This window comes from Mobula birostris, chromosome 2, assembly GCF_030028105.1.
Source record: "Mobula birostris isolate sMobBir1 chromosome 2, sMobBir1.hap1, whole genome shotgun sequence".
NCBI classification, from domain to species: Eukaryota; Metazoa; Chordata; class Chondrichthyes; order Myliobatiformes; family Myliobatidae; genus Mobula; species Mobula birostris.
In genome coordinates this window covers 6,183,764-6,202,606 of record NC_092371.1, presented here as the reverse complement: position 1 = coordinate 6,202,606, position 18,843 = coordinate 6,183,764, and the positions used below count along the sequence as shown (strand labels likewise).

Here is an 18,843-nt window from a genome sequence, read left to right as displayed (position 1 = left end):
TGCTGCTTCCTGCACCCATACCGAGCTTGTCAATTTCATCAACTTTGCCTCCAACTTCCACTCTGTCCTTAAATTCGCTTGGTCCTTTTCAGACCCCCGTCTTTCCTTTCTTGATCTCTCTTTCGCCATCTCTGGAGATAAACTGTCTACTGATAGCTTTCATAAGCCTAACCAATTCCCAATACCCTATCCTGACTGTACCTGGTCCCATGCTGTTTCCTGTAAAATTGCCATTCCACTTTCCCAGTTCCTTCATCCCCAATGCAATTGTTCCCAGGATGAGGATTTCCTTTCCACCTCATCTTCCTGCCACTTTAACAGGGACAAAGTGCCTCTTCTCCTCACCTACCACCTCATGAGTCTCCACATCTAACACATCATTGTCTGCAACCACCACTACCTTCAACATGATCTTACCACCAAACACATCTTTGCCTCCACTCTCCACTCTGTGCAGCGATCATGCCCTCTGTGATTCCCTTGTCCATTCATCCCCCCCACTAATCTCCCTTCAGGCACTTAACCCCCTGGTGCCCCTCCTCCTTCCCTTTCTCCCAAGGTCCACTCTCCTCTCCTATCAGATTCCTCCTTTTCCAGCCCTTTGCCTTTCCTTCCCACCTGACTTCACCTGTCACCTTCCAGCTTGTCCTCCCCCCTCCCCCCCACCTTCTTATTCTGGCATCTTCCCCTTCCTTTCCAGTCCTGATGAGGGTCTTGGCCCGATGCGTTGACTGTTTATCCCTCGCCATAGATGCTGCCTGACCTGCTGAGTTCCTCTAGCATTTTGTGTGTGTTACCATGGATTTCCAGCATCTGCCGAATCTCTTGTGTATAGGGGGTGGTCCTGCTGAGGATTAAATATTGCCTCCTGGAGAGTGTTGTATCTTTAGAACCTTCTTTGTTTGGGGGGGTGGGTTTGATGTGGGGACAGGCAAAGGTTACAGAGACTGGGAAGGGTGTGGGGAGTGATGGAAGTTACATAGATGGGGAGGGGTGTAGTGACCGGAGGGGATTACAGGAATGGGAGGAGTGTAGGGGCTGGAGGAAGTTTCGGAGATGGACAGGTGTGTAGCAACTGACAGGGGTTACAGCGACAGGGAGGGGAATAGGACCAGAGGGGTTTACAGGGACGGGGACGGATGTGGAGGTTGGAGGGGGTCAGAAAGACAGGGAAAAGTGTAGAGGATGGAGTGGGTTACAGAGACGGGGGGAATGAGATCTTCTAGCCAGTGTAGATTGTCAGTTCTAGCAGTGTGTGATGGGACGGTGTAGAGGGAGTCAGACACTCTGTGCCTAACCCCGGGAGTGTGTGATGGGATGATGTAGAGGGAGTTTCACTCTGTGTCTGACCCCTGGAGTGTGTGATGGGACAGTGTAGAGGGAGCTTCACTCTGTCTGACCCCGGGAGTATGTGATGGGACAGTGTAGAGGGAGCTTCACTCTATGTCTGACCCCCGGAGTGTGTGATGGGACAGTGTAGAGGGAGTTTCACTCTATGTCTGACCCTGGGAGTGTGTGATGGGACACTGTGGGAAGTCTATCACTAGTGCAGACAGTGGAATGGGAAGCATTTAGAAGGAGCCGTCCCCTGTGTCTCTGTGATTCCAGGGCCTGTTCCCTCAGCTAATAGGAGTCATTATCCAGACAGCATGGAATCTCATCCATTATGTCATCAGTCTGCCTCTGAGCTGTGCCGAGATGGTGTGTGACACTGTGTTCCCTGTTGTCAACAAACATCCTGAGGCAGGCACAGTAAGCACGAGATCTTTGTCCCCTCAGTGAATCCTTTCCTCTGGCCCCAGAGGCTCCTTCACATCAACTCTCCTCACAAATGGTCTGTGTTTTGGCAGAACCATTCCACAGGCCGGCCTTCCTGTCTCATTCCATTTCGCCTCCACCATTGTTGCTTTGCTCTTGTTGTGCCTGTCTGCCTCCGTGTGTCTGTCTTATTCGCCCTCCAACTCACACCCCCTCACCCTCTATCTACTCCTTCTCCTCTCTCCTTTCTTTTCTCAGTTTCTCCCTCTTTACCTCTCTCTCCTCTCTATCTACCTACCTCTTTTTCTCTCTGCCTCTCTTTCTCTGCCTCTTTACTCTAAACCCCCTCCCTCTCTCTTCTTTCTCCTTCTTTCTCTTCTCTCTCTCTCTCTCTCTCTCTCTCTCTCTCTCTCTCTCTCTCTCTCTCTCTCTCTCTCTCTCTCTCTCTCACTCACTCACTCACTCACTCACTCACTCAACAACAAAGATTTTCTGCAGACTTTTTGTTCCTGATACGCAAACACAGATCACCCCTGGTAAAGATCCCCCTCCCTCCAGCACTGTCCACAAAACACATCATATTTACCTGCCTGGGACACTCCAGCGGCCCTTCCAGAACCTGCCCCCTTCCCGCCAAGGCGAAAACCATCACATGCAACACACACACAGATTCCGCGACCAGGAAACACATCAGCAGTTCCTTTGCTTTTGCCGGGTCTGCATCCGGGCCACAGCGAGGGAAATTGGGAAATCGAGTTCACCTTTTATCATATTAGAGGTCGGTTCGGTGGGATAGAAGCTGCTCTTGAGCCTGGTGGTACGTGTTCTCAAGTTAAAGCCTCCGAGAGGATCACTGCGGTCAGTGACATTTACAAAGAGTGTTGTAGACAAAATACTATTAAGAATCCCGACCCACAATCCCACCCCACAATCTCTCTGACCCACTCCCCTCAGGAAGGAGGTACAGGAGCATCAGGACTGGGACTGTCAGACTGGGGAACAGCTTCTTCCCTCAGGCTGGGAGACTAATGAATACCCTACCACCACCGAGGTCTCGTCACTCGGACAGCGAGCTGCTTACTGTTACCTATGCTCTGCACTACGTGCATTTTGAATTATAATTTATGAGTGTATTTATGATAATATTTCATTTTTTGTGCTGTGTTTTGTGGGTGCACTGTGGTCCGGAGGAGTTTTTTTTGATTTGGTTGTATATCTGTACAGGCAGATGACCATAAACTTGAGCGAAGCTTTAGCTCCTTTGCTCGATGCGAGGGAGGACAGCGAATGTCTGGGGTGGGAGGGTCTTTGCTCGATGCGAGGGGGGACAGAGAATGTCTGGGGTGGGAGGGTCTTTGCTCGATGCGAGGGAGGGCAGCGAATGTCTGGGGTGGGAGGGTCTTTGCTGGATGCGAGGGGGGACAGAGAATGTCTGGGGTGGGAGGGTCTTTGCTCGATGCGAGGGGGGACAGAGAATGTCTGGGGTGGGAGGGTCTTTGCTCGATGCGAGGGGGGACAGAGAATGTCTGGGGTGGGAGGGTCTTTGCTCGATGCGAGGGGGGACAGAGAATGTCTGGGGTGGGAGGGTCTTTGCTCGATGCGAGGGGGGACAGAGAATGTCTGGGGTGGGAGGGTCTTTGCTTGATGCGAGGGGGGACAGAGAATGTCTGGGGTGAGAGGGTCTTTGCTCGATGCGAGGGGGGACAGAGAATGTCTGGGGTGGGAGGGTCTTTGCTCGATGCGAGGGGGGACAGAGAATGTCTGGGGTGGGAGGGTCTTTGCTCGATGCGAGGGGGGACAGAGAATGTCTGGGGTGGGAGGGTCTTTGCTCGATGCGAGGGGGGACAGAGAATGTCTGGGGTGGGAGGGTCTTTGCTCGATGCGAGGGGGGACAGAGAATGTCTGGGGTGGGAGGGTCTTTGCTCGATGCGAGGGGGGACAGAGAATGTCTGGGGTGGGAGGGTCTTTGCTTGATGCGAGGGGGGACAGAGAATGTCTGGGGTAGGAGGGTCTTTGCTTGATGTGAGGGGGGACAGAGAATGTCTGGGGTGGGAGGGTCTTTGCTCGATGCGAGGGGGGACAGAGAATGTCTGGGGTGGGAGGGTCTTTGCTCGATGCGAGGGGGGACAGAGAATGTCTGGGGTGGGAGGATCTTTGCTCGATGCGAGGGGGGACAGAGAATGTCTGGGGTGGGAGGGTCTTTGCTCGATGCGAGGGGGGACAGAGAATGTCTGGGGTGGGAGGGTCTTTGCTCGATGCGAGGGGGGACAGAGAATGTCTGGGGTGGGAGGGTCTTTGCTCGATGCGAGGGAGGGCAGCAAATGTCCAGGGTGGGAGGGTCTTTGCTCGATGCGAGGGAGGACAGACAATGTCTGGGGTGGGAGGGTCTTTGCTCGATGCGAGGGGGGACAGAGAATGTCTGGGGTGGGAGGGTCTTTGCTCGATGCGAGGGGGGACAGAGAATGTCTGGGGTGGGAGGGTCTTTGCTCGATGCGAGGGGGGACAGAGAATGTCTGGGGTGGGAGGGTCTTTGATGATGTTGGCTGCCCAGCCGAGTCAGTGGAAACTGCAGGTTTCTGTGATGTGGGCACAGCCCAGCAAAGCCCCCTTCTTGCGTTCTCGGGCAGGGCAGTTGCAATGCACTCGGACAGGATGCGTTCTGTGGTGCATCTGTTAAAGGTCGGTGGGTGTCCTGAGGAAGTCGAAGTGTGGGTGGGCTTTCTTGGCCATGGTTGGACCAGGGCAAGTTGTTGGCGATTTTTTTTTTTTACACACAGACACTCGGGAATTTGAAGCTCCTCACCTCCTCCTCCATCCTTGCGTACTAACCCCCGTTACAATGAAACAGATCAAGATTCCCTTGTTACGACTTGCCTCTCATGACGTCCGCAGTCTGACCGCGTGAAGTATGATTTGGTTATGTACTGTTCCTTCTCTTTCTCCCTTTGTAGCCTTGAGGCCGATCACTCAGACATCGCAGGAGCCTGCCAAAGATAGGGTACAGCAAGGTAGGAACAGCCGGCAGGAAGGGCTGAGTGGGGTCTTACTGCTTGTCATTCCGCCCTGTCAGTGGAGCCAGGAATCGAAACCAGAGGCGTTTGCTTCCAGGGCATCCCCGTTGTAGGACAGCAGCTTTTCGCGAAGGGATTACGGGATTGTATGCTGCACGGGAGGGGGTTGCAGAACTCTGAGTGATCCTGGTTCAGCCCCGATCTCCAGGTCTCCCCCCGGGTGCGCTGGTTCCATCCCGTGTTCCAAAGGAAACATGGGTTTGGTGGGTGAGACAGCTGCTGTAAACTTCTCTTCTGCCGTGAGGGTGAGGGGTAGGATCTGCTGGAGAATGGTTCACAGGAAAGATGAGTGTGGATGGCAGGTAGGTTTGATGGGTTGAAAGGCCTCCTTTTACCTCATAATCAAAAGTGGATCAGTGCAGGAAGGTGATAAGCCATGATTCTACTAACAGGGATAGTAGGCAAGCAAGAAGGGCTGAATGGCCTCCCCCACTTCTGTTTATTGTAACTTGCATTATTCCAGCTGGAGGTTGTTCTGCCCATTGCATCCATGCTAGCTCACTTACCCCTTGTAGTCACAGGCAGAATGTGAAAACACCACAGAGAGTAACACGTGCACACACACACGCTCTCACACACAGGCACGCACACGTGCACACAGATGCACACACAGACGCAGGCACATGCACGGACGCACATAAACACAGACACACACACAGACTCGCTCACTTAACCATATACAGAGACAAACACACACGCACATGCACACAGACAGTCACACACAAAGATACACGTGCGTAGGCGCAGACACGTGTACGCACACACAAACACACACATGCACATGCGTGCGCACAGGGATGAAAACAGACACACACACAGGCACAGACACAGGCGCACCTGCACATACAGACGTGCGCACAGACACGCACAGACTCACTCACTTACACAGGCATACAGAGACGGTCTCTTGCTCTCTCTCTCACACACACACACAAAGAGACACAGACACACTCACTCTCACAAAGTCTCTCACACTCACAAGGTTGGGACGAACCCAGGTCTCTGATGTTATGAGAAGGCAGCTCTACCCACTATATCGCCCCCATCGCTCAGAGTAACGGGGGAGGGTTAGTGGGGGTGTGGATAGAAGGGAAAAGGAAATATCTCCTCTGTCAGGTGAAACCTCCAGGAATCCCACTGTATATCTGGATGGAGGCAAAGTATCTACAATATATACTTGGGGAAGCACCAGAGAACATTTTGGGAGACATCCAAGATTCTGCAGACACTAGAAATCTTGAGCAACGTACACAAAACACTCCAGGAACAGTCCTTTGAATCTACCCCTTCTTACCTTAAATGCAAGTTCCTCTGACGTTAGAGGTTATGGTACCAGCTATCTAATCTATCTAAGGCTCTCATAAACCCCTGTTAGGTCTTCCTTGAGCCTCTGTTGTTCTAAACAGAACAACCCACATCTGTCCAATCTCTCCTTCGAGCTCATAAGGGCCCTTTTCGCTCTGAACATCACCCTGGTGAGAGGTGCAAGAGATTCTGTCGGAGAAACTCAGCAAGTCAGGCAGTGTCCATGGAGGGAAATGAACTTTGGCACATGGTGTGAGCAGAATTATCTGCAGCTTAATGTGAAAAAGACTAAGGAGCTGGTGGTGGACCTGAGGAGAGCTAAGGCACCGGTGACCCCTGTTTCTATCCAGGGGGTCAGTGTGGACATGGTGGAGGATTACAAATACCTGGGAATACGAATTGACAATAAACTGGACTGGTCAAAGAACACTGAGGCTGTCTACAAGAAGGATCAGAGCCGTCCCTATTTCCTGAGGAGACTGAGGTCCTTTAACATCTGCCGGACGATGCTGAGGATGTTCTGCGAGTCTGTGATGGCCAGTGCCATCATGTTTGCTGTGGTGTGCTGGGGCAGTAGGCTGAGGGTAGCAGACACCAACAGAATCAACAAACTCATTGGTTAAGGCCAGTGATGTTGTGGGGATGGAACTAGACTCTGTCACGGTGGTGTCTGAAAAGAGGATGCTGTCCAAGTTGCATGCCATCTTAGACAATGTCTCCCATCCACTACATAATGTACTGGGTGGGCACAGGAGTACATTCAGCCAGAGACTCATTCCACTGAGATGCAACACAGAGCGTCATAGGAAGTCATTCCTGCCTGTGGCCATCAAACTTTACAACTCCTCCCTTGGAGGGTCAGACACCCTGAGCCAATAGGCTGGTCCTGGACTTATTTCATAATTTACTGGCATAATTTACATATTAGTATTTCACTATTTTTGGTTTTATTACTATTTAATTATTTATGGTGCAACTATAATGAAAACCAAATTTCCCACGGGATCAGTAAAGTATGACTATGACTATGATGTTTCAGCTGAAGTCTGATGAAGGGTCTGTGCCCGAAATGTCGATTGTTTATTTCTGTCCACAAATGCTGCCTGGCCTGCTGAGTTCCTCCAGCACTGTGTGTGCATTACTCCAGTATGTTATGGAAACCGGTTTTCTGCTGCTGTTGGAGCCCATTCCAACAGGTTTAGGAACCAAATTAGAAAGAGCAACTTCCCTGTGACAGGCTTGGCATTGAGAAATTTTCAACTCCCACCTCGCCCCGAAACTTAGAGCACAGCCTGAGGAGACTTGTCATTGGACAGGTAGATGACATTTCGTGAGTGAGTCATTGAGAAAACTGCTTGCCAAAACTCTCGCAGTGTTGGTTTCTGACACGTGTTGCCACGTCTGAAACTATCATCCTGGGCAAGGCTGGTCCGTCCCTCAAGAGGCTGAAGGGGTCAGAGTGTGGGGGCATCTCAATCCGCTGTGGTCCGTGTGGGGAAGGCAGTGTCTGGGAGGAAGTCCCCAGGATTTAGACCAGGCGACGGCGAAAGAAGGGCCAATATCTTTCTGAGTTGGGGGCGCAGTGGGGGGAACTGCAGGGTGAGGTGTTCCCCTGGTAGATTAGTTTATTAATGTCACGTGTGTCTTGTGGGAGAGACTGGCTAGGGGTTGCCCACTTCAGAGAGGGGCTGTAATATGTAAGAGCAGAATTAGGCTGCTGGGCCATCGAATCCGCTCTGCCCTTCCACTACAACTTTTCCCTTCTCACCATAACCCTTAACCCCTCGCCAAAGAAGAAGCAATCAATCTCTGCTTTAAATACAGCCAATGATTCCATACCTACAGCCCTCCCTGGCAATGAATTCGCCACCCTCTAGCTGAAGGAATTCTCCCTCGATTCTCTGTTATCATGAGGCTGTACTGTCTGGTCGTAGACTCCCCCGCTGACGGAAACATCCTCTCCAAGTCCACTCTATCCACTACCTGGTGGGTTTCATTGGCCCCGCGCCACAGCCCCAACCCGCTTGTATTTTTTATTAATTAATTTAGAGATACAGCACAGTAACTGTCCCTGCCAGCCCTACAAACCCACGCCGCCCAATTACACCCTTTAGAGATACAACATGGTACAACTGGCCCTTCCGATCGCGCGCTGCCATTACAGTCGCGACCAATCAACCCACTGACCCACGTGTCGTCAGAATGTGGGAGGAAATCGGAGCACCAAGAGGAAATGCACGCAGTCATGGGGAGAATGTACAAACTCCGTACGGAGAGCGGAGGAGCTGAACCTGGGACCCTGGTGCAGTGATAGTGTTACACTAACCACTACACTACCATGCTGGCAGCAGTGGTTGAGCCTGCACAGAGGCTGGAACTCGACCAAACGAGCCGCCCATCCTTAGGAAGTCCCTCCAGTCCCGGCTCAGACACGGCATGACAGTAAGCCTTTCACACCCGGGTCGATCTTGTGCATCTCCTCTGGGCCCAAGCTAGATTGTGACGTGTTGTGCAGGAGGTCTGTTCAATGGTCTTATAATAGTGGGATAGAAGCTGTCCTCGAGCCTGGTGTTATGTGCTTACAGGGCTTTTCTGTCTTCTGCCTGATGGGAGAGTGGAGAAGAGAGAATGTCTGGGGTGGGCAGGGTTGACTGTTTCCCTGAGTCAATCACGTCAGATTTCTTTAGTCTCCTGAGGAAGTAGAGGCATTGGTGAGCTCTCTTGGCCGTGGCCAGCACAGACTACGGGTGATGTTCGCTCCGAGGAGCTTGAAGCCCTCAGCCCCCTGAACCTCAGCACTATCGATGTAGGCAGGAGTGTGTACGCTGCCCCACACCCCTTCCTGAAGTCAGTGACCAGCTCTTGTGAGCTTGTTGAGTTTGTTGTCATGACATCATGTCACTAGGCTCTCCATTTCCTTCCTGAACTCCAACCTATTATTATTTGAGATTTAGCCCACTACGTTGCTATGATCTGCAAACTGCGGTTGGAGTTAGAGCGAATCTGTTTGTGGGAGGGAAGTGAGATGGGGGTAGCAATGTGGACTTAAATGAGATGACCTTTCCTTTCTTCCCCCTTACAGATGCTTCCAAACCAAAGGACACAGGGGGTGCATTGCAGCTCTACCCAGGAATGTTCCTTTGCTTACTCAGTTTACTTTGCACTTCCTGCCTCTCATGGCTTTAGAGACGGCTGACGTATAGTTCAATCATCGACTGAACTGGCCAGGACATTTTGCCCTCCCTGGCCACAACTGTTCGATTTTCCCCACCGACCCAAAGTTTTTAATTTTGATCACAAATCTTCTGAGCTTGGGCTCCTCTCACTCCAGCCCCAGGTGACACCAAAATGACTGAGCCAAAGAGGAAAGAAGTTTCTCCAAGTCGCAAGCTTTTCTGTCATCCGCTTAGTTGACTTTCAACAGTGGACATCTTGAACCTGAGGAGGTCATGATACTTTTAATTAATTCTCACAACTAATTTGAACTTGTATAAGCTCGGTGTGCCTTGTTTCCTGAATTCACAAGCAAGGAATGGTGTTCTTCAAGAGAGGCATTTAACCTCCTCCTACATTTGAGGATGGCACAGATCTTTAGCTGCTCTTCCCTGTGACCGAGACAGATCTCAGAAAGTCTGGCTACTGCTGAAGGTTTCGTTTCAAGGAAAGGACAGACACGTTCGGGACCTCCTGAAAGTAGGTAGGTGATCTTCTCCCCTCCCAGCACATAGAGGTTAGTGTGGTTTCCAAAATAGCTGAGGGGTCTGTTGTGCTGGGTTCCTTGTTTGGGAAATTGCTTCCCTTCCTGAAAAGGTGTCTGGTCAGTGCTCTGGGAATAGAGGGTGCTTCAGTACGACATTGTTTTTTGCCCCTTGCACAGGGGAGAGGTGGATCATGGTGGGGGTGGGGGTAGTTAATCAAGGAGGAAGAGATACACAACCCATTCAGGAACCACACCACAGGATCATTGCATCCCTGGTATGCCAACTTCTACCACGCTGGGTAGTGGGTGTCTCTCTCCCAATCATACCCCTCTCCCTCTCTGTCTACCTCTCATTCAATACCTCCTTTTCTTTCTTCCCCTTTCCATCTCCCTCGGCCCCCTCGATCCCCTCCCTCTGTATCCCTCTCTCCTTCACTCTCCCACTTTCTCCCCCTCTCATACCGTCCTTCCTCCATTTCTTCCCATCTTGCTCCCCACGTCCCTCCTCCCTTCCACCTATGGGAGAGGCTGTGAGGAGTAAGCACAGCACTCTAGGAGAGGTGGTGAGGAGGGAGCGTGGTAGGAGAGGCAGAGAGGAGGGAAAACCATACTGTTGGAGGGGCGGTGAGGAGGGAGTGCTGTAGGAGAGGCAGAGAGGAGGGAAAACCATACTGTTGGAGGAGCAGTGAGGAGGGAGTGCGGTAGGAGAGTTTTAGAGGAGGGAGTGCCATGCTGAGGCAGGGTAGTTCCATACCGTCGGAGGGGTGGTGAGGAGGGAGTGTGGTAGGGGAGTTTGAGAGGAGGGAAATCCATGCTGAGGGAGGGGCGGTGAGGAGGGAGTGCGGTAGGAGAGTTTGAGAGGAGGGAGTGCCATGCTGTTGGAGGGGCGGTGAGGAGGGAGTGCGGTAGGAGAGTTTGAGAGGAGGGAGTGCCATGCTGTTGGAGGGGTGGTGAGGAGGGAGTGCGGTAGGAGAGTTTGAGAGGAGGGAGTGCCATGCTGTTGGAGGGGCGGTGAGGAGGGAGTGCGGTAGGAGAGTTTGAGAGGAGGGAGTGCCATGCTGAGGGAGGGGTGGTGAGGAGGGAGTGCGGTAGGAGAGTTTGAGAGGAGGGAGTGCCATGCTGTTGGAGGGGCGGTGACCACTCCCTCAATTCCACTCTGAGAGCCTTGGCTTTCAAGGAGCAGTGGGAATATTGCTGGGTCAACCATGTTAATGTGGGAATTGTGGGAATTTTGGGAACAGTTTGGGCTTGACTCCATTTGTCCGTAGACCCTGGGAATTCTCATGCATTCCATGGGATATGTTGTTTGCCATTGAAATTCCCTGCCTGTGGAAGATGACAAATGATTTGTTCTCGCGTAGTTTAGCGTTTTGATGAGCTATTGAACCTAGAGCAAATTATTTTTTATTCATATTGATTTTTATTTTTTTTTATTCTTAAATTGCTATTGAGCTTTGTAAAAGCCATTGAAGGACCTTTGATTCACTCTCCCAGTCTCTGCCTTCTGTTGGAGGTGGTCCAGGGGCAGGGCCTGGCCTGGTGGGGTTCAAGCCGCTAGGCCTCGTCCATCATCTCCCTGGTGACCAGCTTGGTCTCCCATGCTTGTTGCTCGGATGGGGAGCAGGGGTGGCAGAGGGCGAGGACAGGGGCATGAGAAAGGGTCTGGTGCGGAACACCACAGACAGTACAGAGGTTGGTGGCATTGTGGATGGTGTAGGAGATTACCAAAGGATACAGAGAACATTCATCAGCACCACACAGGACAGGCCCTTTGACGCAGGGTGTTGTGCTGAACTGATTAATGTGCTAATTCAATGCGTAAACTAGTCCCTCCCCTCTATACAGTGTCTACATCCTTAGTTGTAATGGATGTACAATTAATCCTTTGAGTGTTCTGATTCTTTTTCCTGTTGTTGTTTTGTTTCAGGACACCTTCCCCTCATCCTTGCAGATTCTGGATTCCGCTCAATGCCAACCCTGGTTGGTTTGAAGCATTGTGAGCCAGGCCATGAGAAGATGACATGGCTGGAGGTCATTCATGTCAATAGACCTTAGGCTTGCCTGGCTTCAAAGACTTGAAACCACGGCCACAAGTCAGGCACGTTCACCAAGGTGGTGAGATTCCCCCAGGCCCTCGGCTCCCAAAGACAATGATGGCAAAATGGAGGGTGGGCGACGGTGGGAAGGAGGCCTTGTCAAGTAGGCCCCATTTCCATGACAACGCTAGATGGACCAATCTGAGGCGGTGCGGCAATCTATCAGCCCAGCAACCAAACCACCAACATTTCTGGCTTTGGCCAATGCCACAAACAGGACCAATCATAAAAGACACAAAGCTCAAAATTTGCTGGTTGGATTAGTAGCAAGTTCGTCTTACTCAGAGACAATGTCCCCAAGTGTCTCTTACACTTCCTTGCTTCCAAAGTGGGAACACAGCCCAGTCCTCCATGCCCAGCTCCCCCCTCCTTCCCATTGGCTCCCTCGAGCGAGGGGGCAGCAGGAATAGAGGGGGAACATGGGAGGTCAACATAGGTACCTCTTGGACTCCTACTTTCTGTGAAAACTTCACCTTTTGTCTTCTAAGAAGATATTTCATCCCTGCCGCGGAGATGGCAGTGACCTTTGTGCACAGGTCTATTTCTTTTTAAAGGATTTCAATAAAGCAAATTAAAGAGAGGCTCACAATGGGATTTACTTGCATAGACTTGAGCTGCTGTCGGTCAGATCAGCTTGGATAGATTCAGGGAATTCGTGGCTGGCTGCCTGTCTCGCTCTCTCGGTATCATTCGCTCTCCATTCTCCCCTTTCTGTCTGTCTATGTGTTTTAGACCTACTTTCTAACTCACTCGCTTTCTCTCTGTATCTTTTACTGTCTTCCTCTGCCCCTCTGTCTTTCTGCTTATCTGTCTCCTTCCACGTTTTCCTCACTCCGTTTTCTCTCTCTCTGTTTCTGTTTTCCTCCTCTCTCTTTCTCTCTCTGTTTCTGTTTTCCTCCTCTCTCTTTCTCTCTCTGTTGCTGTTTTTATCTTTGTTTCTCTCAGCCACTTTCTCTCTTTTCTCTCTCCCCACCAACTCCTTTTTATTCCTTCCGTAGGCTTTCTTTCATAAATTTTCACCCTCGCCCTCATGCCTCCATCCTCCCTCCCTCCCTTTTTCTCTCTCAATCAACTAATACCATTCCTTCATCTCTTTTCCTTCAGGTCTCACTTTTTATTTTCCCCTCTCTTTCTTGCAACTTTTTACAGAACCCATACCCCGGGAGTGTGTGATGGGATGGTGTGGAGGGAGCTTCACTCTGTGTCTGACCCCGGGAGTGTGTGATGGGACGGTGGGGAGGGAGCTTCACTGTGTGTCTGACCCCGGGAGTGTGTGATGGGACGGTGTCGTGGGAGTTTCAATCTGTGTCTGACCCCAGGAGTGTGTGATGGGACGGTGTAGAGGGAGTTTTCACTCTGTGTCTGACCCCAAGAGTGTGCATTGGAATGGTGTGGTTGGGACAGATACATAAACAACATTAAAAAAAACATGGACAGGTACACGGATAGGAAAGGTTTAGAGGGATACGGACAGGTACACGGATAGGAAAGGTTTAGAGGGATATGGACAGGTACACAGATAGGAAAGGTTTACGGGGATATGGACAGGTACATGGATAGGAATGGCAAATGGGACTAGTACAGATGGAAACTTTGGGATGGACCAGTTGGGCGAAGAGCCTGCCTCCATGCTCTCTCAATCCCGTCCTGTCCCTGTAAATTCCCCTAGGGGGATGGTTAGAATCTGGGACACACTGCCTGAGGGGGTGATGGAGGCAGGGGCTCTCATAATATTTACTCAGTGGTGATTTAGCAACAATCTCACACTCAAAGTCAATATGCCCAATTACTGTAATTAATTGTGGACTTCAGGAAAGGGAACACACACCAGTTGAAGGGGTTAATGGTGGAAAGGATGAACAGCTTCAAGTCCCTGCGTGTCAACGTCTCTGAAGATCTGTCCTGAGCCTGACATATCGATGCAAAGGCAAAGGAGGCTTGGCAGTGGCAGTGTTTCATTTGGAGTTTGAGGGGACCTGGCAGGTCACCGGAGATCTCACCAGGTTTCTACAGATGCACCGTGGAGAGCGTTCGGATGGTTGCATCACCGTCTGGTGTGCAGGGACCACTACACAAGATCGGAAAAAGCTGCAGAGGTTTGTAAACTCAGCCAGCTCCATCATGACACTAGCTTCCCCAGGACACCTCGCAAAGGCGGGATCCATCATTAAGTACCTCCGTCACCCAGGACTGACCCTCTTCTCATTGCTACCATCAGGGAGGAGGTACAGGAAAGAAGGCACACACTCAGCGATTCAGGAATAGCTTCCTCCCCTCTGCCGTCAGATTTATGAATGGTCAATAAACCCATGAACACTACCTCAGTACTTTTGCACTGATATCATAATTTAAAGTGTATTTTATGTTTTGCTCTGAACTGCTGCCACATAACAACAAGTTCCATGACATACGTCAGTGGTAATAAACCCAATTCTGATTCTCTACGAGCATTTGAGTCGGCAAGAGAGAGGAAGAGTGCCGGTTTAGGTTCAGGCTGGTCATAGTCATAGTCATACTTTATTGATCCCCAGGGAAATTGGTTTTCGTTACAGTTGCAACTTAAATAATTAAATATTAATATGTAAATTATGCCAGGAAATAACTCCAGGACCAGCCTATTGGCTCAGGGTGTCTGACCCTCCAAGGGAGGAGTTGTAAAATTTGATGGCCACAGGCAGGAATGACTTCCTATGACGCTCTGTGTTGCATCTCGGTGGAATGAGTCTCTGGCTGAATGTACTCCTGTGCCCACCCAGTACATTATGTAGCGGATGGGAGACATTGTCCAAGATGGCATGCAACTTGGACAGCATCCTCTTTTCAGACATCACCGTCAGAGAGTCCAGTTCCATCCCCACAACATCACTGGCCTTACGAATGAGTTTGTTGATTCTGTTGGTGTCTGCTACCCTCAGCCTGCTGCCCCAGCACACAACAGCAAACATGATCGCACTGGCCACCACAGACTCGTAGAACATCCTCAGCACCGTCCGGCAGATGTTAAAGGACCTCAGTCTCCTCAGGAAATAGAGACGGTTCTGACCCTTCTTGTGGACAGCCTCAGTGTTCTTTGACCAGTCCAGTTTATTGTCAATTCATATCCCCAGGTATTTGTAATCCTCCACCATGTCCACACTGACCTCCTGGATGGAAACAGGGGTCACCGGTACCTTAGCTCTCCTCAGGTCTACCACCAGCTCCTTAGTCTTTTTCACATTAAGCTGCAGATAATTCTGCTCACACCATGTAACAAAGTTTCCTACCGTAACCATAACTGTCTGTCCATATTGTTGGAGAGGACACAGTGATTGCAATGACCTTGAACATCAGGGGTTGCTCATTGGATTTTCTCTCCTCCCTGCTTCTGACGAACAACTTCTCAGCTCTGAACAGGCAAGCAGGTAGGGTGGCAAAGCAGTGTCGCGGTCAGCACGAAGCTTTACGGTACCAGCTGTAAGATTGGGAGTCGATGTCTGCCTCTGTCTGTAAGGAGTTTGTACGCATGGGTTTCCTCCGGGTGCTGTGGTTTCCTCCCACCTTCCAAAGTCAAACGGAGTTGGGTTAATGACGTGCGGGCTTGCTATGTCGCTGCTGGAAGCATGGCTACACTTGCGGTCTGCCCAGCACAATCCTCCAGTATTTTAATTTTAATTTAATATTTTATTTAGGTCTGCTCAGTGGCCACTGGCTGAGTGCTCGTGGCCTTTTGCTGCCGTAGCCCATCCACGATGTGTTCTGCATTCAGAGAAGCTCTTCTGCGCATCACTGTTGTAACGTGTGGTTGTTTGAGTTACCGTCACCTTCCTGTCAGCTTGAACCAGTCTGGCCATTCTCCTCTGACCTCTGTCATTAAGAAAGCATTCTCACGCATAGAACGGCCACTGACTGGATTTTTTTTTGTTTTCACACCATTCTCTGTAAACTCCAGTGACTGTTGTGTTTGCAAATCCCAGGGGATCAGCAGTTTCTGAGATACTCAAACCACCCCATCTGGCACCAACAATCATTCCATGGTCAAAGTCACTTAGATCACATTTTTCCCCATTCTGATGTCTGGTCTGAACAACAATGGAACTTTTTGACCGCGTTTGCATGCTTTTATTCACTAAGTTGCTGCCACCTGATTGGCTGATTAAACATAGGGTGAATTTCGCCTCACGCCATCCTATCACACACTCCCGGGGTCAGACACAGAGTGAAGCTCCCTCCACACTGTCCCATCACACACTTCTGGGGTCAGACACAGAGTGAAACTCCCTCTACACCATCCCATCACACACTCCTGGGGTCAGGCACAGAGTGAATTCCCTCTACACTGTCCCATCATACGCTGTCAGGACACTGGTTTGCCACAGAGTCAGTTACTGTGCCGCACGGATGAATTTTGAGCTAGAATGACAAAGATGGGCCGAACAGTCTGTTACTGTGGAATTTCGATAATATACTGGGGAGCACCCTCTGGATGTTGTTAACCTGGTGGGAGGATGCAGGAATAACTGGGCTGCGTGTGGAGGTGACAATGTGTTGGAGGTACTGGGTCTGTGTGGAGTGCTGTCCATGTGGGACTGAGCTCGTTAAGTGAGCCCTCAGGAACAGACAGCGGAGGCTGTGTTCTGTTTGTGCACAGCCTTTTGAACTCTCTGGCTTGTACAGGCAACACCTTCCACATGTCCTGCTGCCCTTGAAAGTCCCGTCCTCTGACACAATTTACGTTGACATGATACGCCTGTGATGTCAGAATTGGGAAGGTTTATTGCATGAGGACAGCTCCATTGTGAGGTGACATCTAATGTCTCATAGTCTGTGCACAGTGCGCGGCTTCACCATCCCCACCACGTGACTCCCCGGATCCTGACACAGTCGTCCCACTGTCTGAAACCCCTGACACAGTCTAATCCCACTCTGACCCCCTACTCCCTGGCACAGTCTAATCCCACTGTCTGAAACCCCCGACACAGTCTAATCCCACTCGGACCCCCTAATCCTGACACAGTCCAGTCCCACTGTCTGAAACCCCCAACATAGTCTAATCCCACTCGGACCCCCAACACCCCATCACAGTCCAATCCCACTGTCTGAAACCTCCGACACAGTCTAATCCCACTCGGACCCCCGACACAGTCCAATTCCACTCCGAACTCCTGAACTAACTCCTTGAAGTACCTGAATACCTGCCACTGTTTAATCCCACTCCCCGGCAAACCTCCTCCCCACCCCACCCCCCCACCACTTATCCACCCAACCCCTCCCTGGCACAGTCTGATCCCACTCCACAAATTTCTGGCACAGTCCGGTCCCACTTTCACCTTGCTCTACAGAGCGAGGGTGTGGAGGGGAGATGAGCAGGCAGAAGGGGGAAGAGTGAGGAGGAGAGGCGATGGGAAGAAAAGTGAGGAGGGTAGAAGGTGACAGGAGGATAATAGGAGAGAGGAACTGAGGAGGGAGAAGAGGAAATGTAAGGGAAGGTGAGGGGAAAGGAGAGATGGGGGGAGGAAAGGGGAGGGATGGGAAGGAGAGGTGAGTGAAGAGTGCGGAGGGACGGAGAAGGATGGGAAGGAGAGGTGAGTGAAAAGAGTGTGGAGGGATGGGGAGGAAGAATGGAGTGGAGGTAAGCACTAGGTATAGGAAAGGTGAGGGGAGAGAGATGTTTGGAGCAGGAGTGGCAGAAAAGGAGTCAGCACTCTCGTTAATCCTGGCTCTCCAGCCTGGAAGGTCCGACAGTAGCTGTTCCTTCCGTTAAACCCTGACAACAGCAGGAGGGAAGGGATGGAGAGAATCAGGCCGTAGCCTCCACGGTAACGCTCTCGACAGCCCCTTGCGGCTGATTGATGGGATTTCCTGGAGAAATATGTTAATGACGCAGTGAAAAAAAAATCCCCTCAATTAGGTTAATTAGATGCACAAGCGTCGCGACGGGAGTCTGATGCATTGGCACACGTCCTCAAAGTGGTGAATAAGACTCTTGTTGCACAGCATACTGTGCCTGATCTCTCCTGAGGTCAGAAAGCGGGTCGATCACGTTGAAAAGTCTGGCTCCCGACAGGTTTGGTTAGTTAGGTAAGTTAGTTAATTCAGCGTATTACGTACACCAGGGTGCAATGAAACTCCTCACTCGCGTGAAGCTCACAAAGTAAACTGTGTCGATGGTGATAATAAATAAGATGATAAATACAGCAATGGGCACAAAACAACAAAATAGTGCTGCTGTAGTGTAGTGGTTAGTGTAACAGTTTACAGCACCAGTGATCACAAGGTAGGAGGTTGACTCCTACTGCTGTCTCTAAGGAGTTTGTACCTTCTCCCCATGGCTGTGTGGGTTTCCACCAGGTGCTCCCGTTTCCTCCCACATTCCAAAGACACGGTGTTACAACCACGGATTCGCCAGCGCAGCAAATAACGGCAAGTGCGCTCATGGATATGCTTGTGTCGGCTAATTATTTCATTGTGAGGGTATTTAACTCCATTCTTTTCGTCTTAGTGCTTGTCAAGACTTGAGATAAGCACAGCAACGTTTTGCTGCCTGCTTGCATTCGGCCTTGCCTGAGAAATGGACTTTCGAGTCAACTGATTCTGAAGACCAGCGGTTTATATATTCGTTTCGTATTTAGTTATTCCTTTCAGTCGCAGTGTTGGCTTCATTTTCCATTTGCGAGTTTTAGTTAACGGCCCAGTTTGGCCTAACGTTTATTGTTTTCTTTTCCCCCCTAACTCTATTCGCATTAAAGTCTGTGAACTATCGACCCGCTTCGCACTTGGGCCAATTCTCAATGCAGTGACATGTGGGTTGGGATTGGTGAGTTGCAGGCATGCTCTGTTGGTACTCAAAGTGTAGTGACACTTGCGGGCTGCCGCCAGCATATTCTCGGGCTGTACTCGTTCAAAGTTCACTTGTCTAATTAAGTGCACATGATAT

At 50.7% G+C, this 18,843-nt stretch overlaps 1 protein-coding gene across 2 annotated transcripts in view; it reads left to right on the top strand.

Moving 5' to 3' along the window:
• efna4 (ephrin A4) overlaps positions 1–12,714 on the top strand; it is a 57,402-nt gene extending 44,688 nt beyond the window's left edge. Inside the window, exons 4-6 of one of the 2 annotated variants that reach the window (XM_072281688.1) lie at positions 4,710–4,766; positions 9,217–9,831; positions 11,762–12,714. In XM_072281688.1, the coding sequence (XP_072137789.1) occupies positions 4,710–4,766; positions 9,217–9,320 (161 nt within the window). In that variant the 3' untranslated portion in view covers positions 9,321–9,831; positions 11,762–12,714. The remainder of the gene's footprint in view (positions 1–4,709; positions 4,767–9,216; positions 9,832–11,761) is intronic. The other variant, XM_072281698.1, reaches the window with a different exon arrangement.
• Positions 12,715–18,843: the final 6,129 nt, after the last annotated feature.